This window comes from Ochotona curzoniae, unplaced genomic scaffold (genome assembly GCF_017591425.1).
Source record: "Ochotona curzoniae isolate NIBS_2020 unplaced genomic scaffold, NIBS_Ocur_1.0 contig_883, whole genome shotgun sequence".
Classification (NCBI taxonomy): domain Eukaryota; kingdom Metazoa; phylum Chordata; class Mammalia; order Lagomorpha; family Ochotonidae; genus Ochotona; species Ochotona curzoniae.
In genome coordinates this window covers 34,242,283-34,246,770 of record NW_024466599.1, presented here as the reverse complement: position 1 = coordinate 34,246,770, position 4,488 = coordinate 34,242,283, and the positions used below count along the sequence as shown (strand labels likewise).

Here is a 4,488-nt window from a genome sequence, read left to right as displayed (position 1 = left end):
AAAGGAAAACTACCCCAAAGCAACAACAACAAAAAGTAACACCCAAAGGCTGCTGGAAATGACATTGCTGTACAAAGTCCCGCGCGAGACCAGCTCGGCGCTGCCCCAGCCTGTCCCTGGGGAAGGGGAGGGGTGCGGGAGGCCGCAGGGCGTGCGCCAGTTACAAAGCACTGCCTTGCGATTCAAGGAAGTGCCTATTCGGTGGATTGGCGTGGAGGACTTTTCCCCAAAGCATGGCTGACTGGGGACTACAACGCCCGGACCTCTGGAGCTGTCCACAGAGCTGGTGCTGAACGAGTGCGTGTGCTGTGGGCGCTGGCTTCAAGGGAGCTGGAAGCAGGAGTGGAGACAGGCCCAGAGCGTGCGAAGACGACGAAGAGCGGGGAGGGAAACCCGGCCGGACCTCGCAGTGCGCGCTGAACAGCGGCGCCTGCCCCTACAAGCCCATCCTCTGCTTGCTCACAGGGCGCCGAAGGAGAGCCCCAGTGGGTAAAAGCCAAGGCCCTTGAGCCGCTCCTCGGCGCGCGCCTTCTGCTTGAGGTGTACCTTGCTGTGCCGTTTCTTCTCGTCGCTGCGCGCGAAGCGCCGGCCGCACACGTCGCAGGCAAATGGCTTCTCTCCCGTGTGGGTGCGCACGTGCGTGGTGAGGTGGTCGCTGCGGCTGAAGTTGCGGAGGCAGATGCGGCACTGGAAGGGTTTGTGGCCGGTGTGGATGCGCAGGTGGCGGTTGAGCTCGTCGGAGCGCGCAAAGCTGCGCACACAGCTCTCCACCGGGCAAGCAAAGGCCTTGGCGTGCGGCCGCGGGCAGAAGCAGCGTGCGCTGCACTTGCCGCCCCGGCGCCCTTTGCGCCGCGCTTTGGTCGGGGGGTAAGGGATGGGTGGCGGCGGCGGCACGGGAGGCACAGCTGCACCACTGCTCGCAGGGATGTCGCCCACCAGAGGTTTTGGGAAGTCTGCTGTGGGGGCGCTGCGAAGGCCCAGCGGGGAAAGCTGAGGCTGCGTGCCGGCCAGGAACTCCCCGCCGTCGCCGATATTTCCTCCTCCCTCCCCACTAGGAGGGGTGAGCAGCCCCGGGAGGCCCTCGGCTGCTTCCCCCAAGTGACCCAGTGAAAAAGCGTCATAGACTCCGGTGGGGTAAAGTCTGTTGGCTGGGCCGGCCGGCAGCTCCGCGGGGCAGCTGATGGACAGCAAGTCCTCAATTTTGGTCCCTATTGAGGGGAAACGGGCTTCGGGAACGGCCTGGTAACCTCCTTGTGACCCACAGTTTCCTGGGGCCCCTCCGGAAAGCAACTCCCAGGGTGCGTAGGGACCCTTGAAGGCCGAGACTGCGTCCAGCGCTGGCGAGGCTGGAGGTGCCCTGAGGCCCGGCTTGACGTCGGGCGGGGAGAGCTGAGGTTCGTACAGGCACTGTGAGGGGGCACCCGTGGAAGGCGAGACCTCCCAGAACGCCTCGGAGAAGGCGGCCGCGCCCAGATCCGGGGAGTAAAGATCCGGGGGACCCGACAGCAAGGCGTCGGTGCCCGCGGAAAAAGGGGCCTCCACGGGAGACCGAGATGTTGTCGCCTCGGGGCTGGGGAAAGGTGCCAGGCCTAGGATGCCCGACATGAGATTGAAGAGTGCCTCTGGGTCGTGCGGATGTTCAGGTACTGCCTGAATGAAGAAGCTACCGCTGTAGCTGAGCCCAGGAGGGGGCGTGGGCGCAGGGCCCTCCAGGAAGCAGGAGTCGGCTAGGTCCCCCCCGGCGCTGGCACTGCAGTTGCTCAAGGCCCAGTTCAGGAAGTCGCCTGCTGGGGAGGGGGCACGAATCAGCTATGTCCCAAAGGGCGCGCCCCCAGAGTCTGCAGCCCCTACCCACGAAGCCCTGGGTGCCTACGGACACATGCAAAGTGCCATTTGAACATTCTGATCCAGCAGGGGCCGGCATAAGTCCCAAGACGCACACACAAACATGCACACGCAAAACACACGTGCACAGGCAAAAGGGAGCCCTGTTGCACGCACAGGATCCAGTGGGGGTGGGATTGGGAGTGCGCAACTCCTAGGACCCCTCACGCCGCCCATAACCTCCATCCCCACAGTTCCAGCGTCCCAGTCCCGGCCATTTCCAGGCATCGTGCGCCCTGGGCCGCGCCGCCGTCTGAGTGCCTCTCGCCGCGCTCCTTACCTCCGGGGTAGCTTGCGGTCGCGGAAGCTTCCCTGGCCGGCAGCCGAGACAGTTCAACGCTGGGTTCCGCGCTACAGCCTTCGGTGGACTTGAGGAGCGCGTCGGGGCCGGAAAACTCGCTAAGGTGGAGCATGGCGCGGCGGCGGCGGCGGAGGCTGCGGGACGCCCGAGGCCTCGCCCGCTGGGCTTGGGGGCGCGCGGTTTGCGGGGAGGCGGGCGGTCGGGACGCCCCACGGTGCGCACTCCCAAGCACCCGGGCTCCTGGCTCTGGGCGTTCACCTCTGGGAAAGGGGTCAGGGAGCCGCGGCGCCCTGGCCTCCCGGCACCTGCCTCGGGCGGTGGCTCCTCGGATCTCCAAAGCGCGGTCGGGCTCCCCCAACCCACAGCCCCCCCACTTATATAGCTGCGGCGGCGCTGGCTCCGGGCTTCCGACTCCCCGGGCCACTGCCATTTCGGGAGGCCCCGGCCCTGCCGCCGTGACGTAAATGCCCAAACATGGACACAGGATGTGTGCCGGGGACTCCCGAAAAGGAAAGCTCGGGCTGTGACGTGGCCGTCGCCGCCGGCGGGCCCGCGCCGTGGCGTGCGCGCGCGCTCCCCAAGCGTGGCGGCTTGTGCGCGCCTTCCCGGGGGTGCGCCCGGTTGGGGCGCGGCAGGTGTGGGATCTGGCCTTGGTCCGTGTTCTTCCCGCCTAGAAGTGGGTCTTCGTGGGCTTCGAAATAGTGTGGTTAGGGTTTGAATCTGCCCTCTGCCACTTAATAGTTTATCATTTAATCCCACCTGTGAATTTGCTGGGGAGACTGAGTTGAGGCAATACGAAGTTCTAGGTACATTCCGTAAACCACAGAGGTTATCAGCATTTATTCTTACTTCCTCATTTTCTATGTTCTGAAGAGTTTTTTTTTTTTTTTGAGTGTTTGCGATGAAGAATAACATTTGAATGAAAGACGGTAGCACAGTGCTTGCTAATAGTGGGTGCGAGGAGTCAGAAGTACCAAAGGGTATCTTCTAAACTGAAAAGTGAAAGTCTCTTTTTTTCCCATCCTCTTTGCTCCTACCTTCTGAGGTGCCACATTATTTTCCTTGTGTATTCTTTCAATTTTTGTGTATGTGCAAACATAATACTGTTCATATATACATACATATATTTCACTTAGACAAATGGAGAGATGTGCAGCATTTGAACACAGATTGCTGGCTATTCCCTTCTAAGGCTGGATAACACTCCACTGTAAGGGAGGAGCACAAGTTAGTTTGTGCCCTGTGCATGAACATAGAGGCAATTTTCCACCTTTTGCTTTTACTGCCTTCATTAATGTAGTGAGAGCCAACTTTTTTTTTTTTTTTTACCATACAAATGTGAATGCATCTGCAGTGTAAATTTCCAGAGTGTAATTTTGTGCCAAAGGGTATTTAGAAAAATATTGAAAGCCAGAGTTACGGAAAGGGAGGCAGAGGGAGGGAGAGATGGGGAGAAAGAGATAGCTTTCATTGTTGCTTCATTGCTTCGTTTCTCCAATGTGTGCAACAGGCAGGGCTGGGCCAGGCTGAAACCAGGAGTCTGGGGTTCCCATGGGGGTGGTAGGGGCCTGAGTACTTGATCTGTTCTTTGCTGCTTTCCCAGGTGCATGAGTAGAGAGCTGGAGAGAAAGAGAAGCAGCTGGGATCTGAAGGGCTCCACTATGGCATGCCAGTGTTACATGGGCAGCTTAACCCACTGCACCCAGTGTCAGTCCCAGATATAGAAAATCTGGGGCCTTGGTAAACAAGTGGCAAATGGTTCTCCAGCGAAGTCCTCCTACATCCTACTCCCTCCTCCGCACTCACGGGCCTGTGTGTTCTCTGCAATGGTCTTCCTGCCCTCACCCAAAGGACTTACCTATGGGGATGTTGTTCTGGCGGGACATCCATAAGGAACATTTCCCCGGACTCAGTACCTGGCGTCACTGAGCAGCTTTGGAGAAAGGAGGAGAAATCCCCTAGCCTTGGGAAGGTGGCAACCCTGCTGCAAAGGCCGAATTGGCTCCAGCTGGGTCATTCTGCCCCCTGCCCCCACTCCCATATCTCTTCTGCTGTGAATTCCTTCTGCCTTATATTCTCTTCCTCTTTCAAGGATGTCACTTAATTTTTTTAAAAAAGGATTCATCCATAATTGTTTCTTTTAAAAAGATTTATTTTTTAAGGGCCTGGTGCGGTAGCCTAGTGGCTGAAGTCCTTGCCTTGAATGCCCTGGGATTCCATATTGGCAACAGTTCTAATCCCGGCAGCCCCACTTTCCATCCAGCTTCCTGCTTGTAGCCTGGGAAAGCAGTCGAGGACTGCCC

The 4,488-nt window shown here is 59.0% G+C and overlaps 1 protein-coding gene across 2 annotated transcripts; it reads right to left on the bottom strand.

Annotated features, from left to right (window-relative positions):
- Positions 1-359: 359 nt before the first annotated feature.
- Positions 360-2,688, bottom strand: EGR4 (early growth response 4). Of its 2 annotated transcripts, none has more exons than XM_040994004.1 (2): positions 2,165-2,383; positions 360-1,784 (listed from the first exon to the last, which is right to left on the bottom strand). In XM_040994004.1, exons 1-2 carry the CDS (start codon positions 2,295-2,297, stop codon positions 460-462), a joined length of 1,458 nt encoding a protein of 485 aa, XP_040849938.1. In that variant the 5' UTR covers positions 2,298-2,383; the 3' UTR covers positions 360-459. The 2 variants fall into 2 exon arrangements, with proteins under 2 accessions (XP_040849938.1, XP_040849937.1); XM_040994003.1 differs by having other exon boundaries at positions 460-1,787; positions 2,165-2,688.
- Positions 2,689-4,488: the final 1,800 nt, after the last annotated feature.

What these genes read in the sequence shown, in the direction of transcription:
- EGR4 (XM_040994003.1), bottom strand. Translation starts at nt 2,615, where the DNA reads ATGGCAGTGGCCCGGGGAGTCGGAAGCCCGGAGCCAGCGCCGCCGCAG. An exon ending in GACCGCAAGCTACCCCGGAG is followed by an intron (nt 1,788 to 2,164) that starts GTAAGGAGCGCG and finishes CCCCCTCCCCAG; the next exon opens with CAGGCGACTTCCTGAACTGG.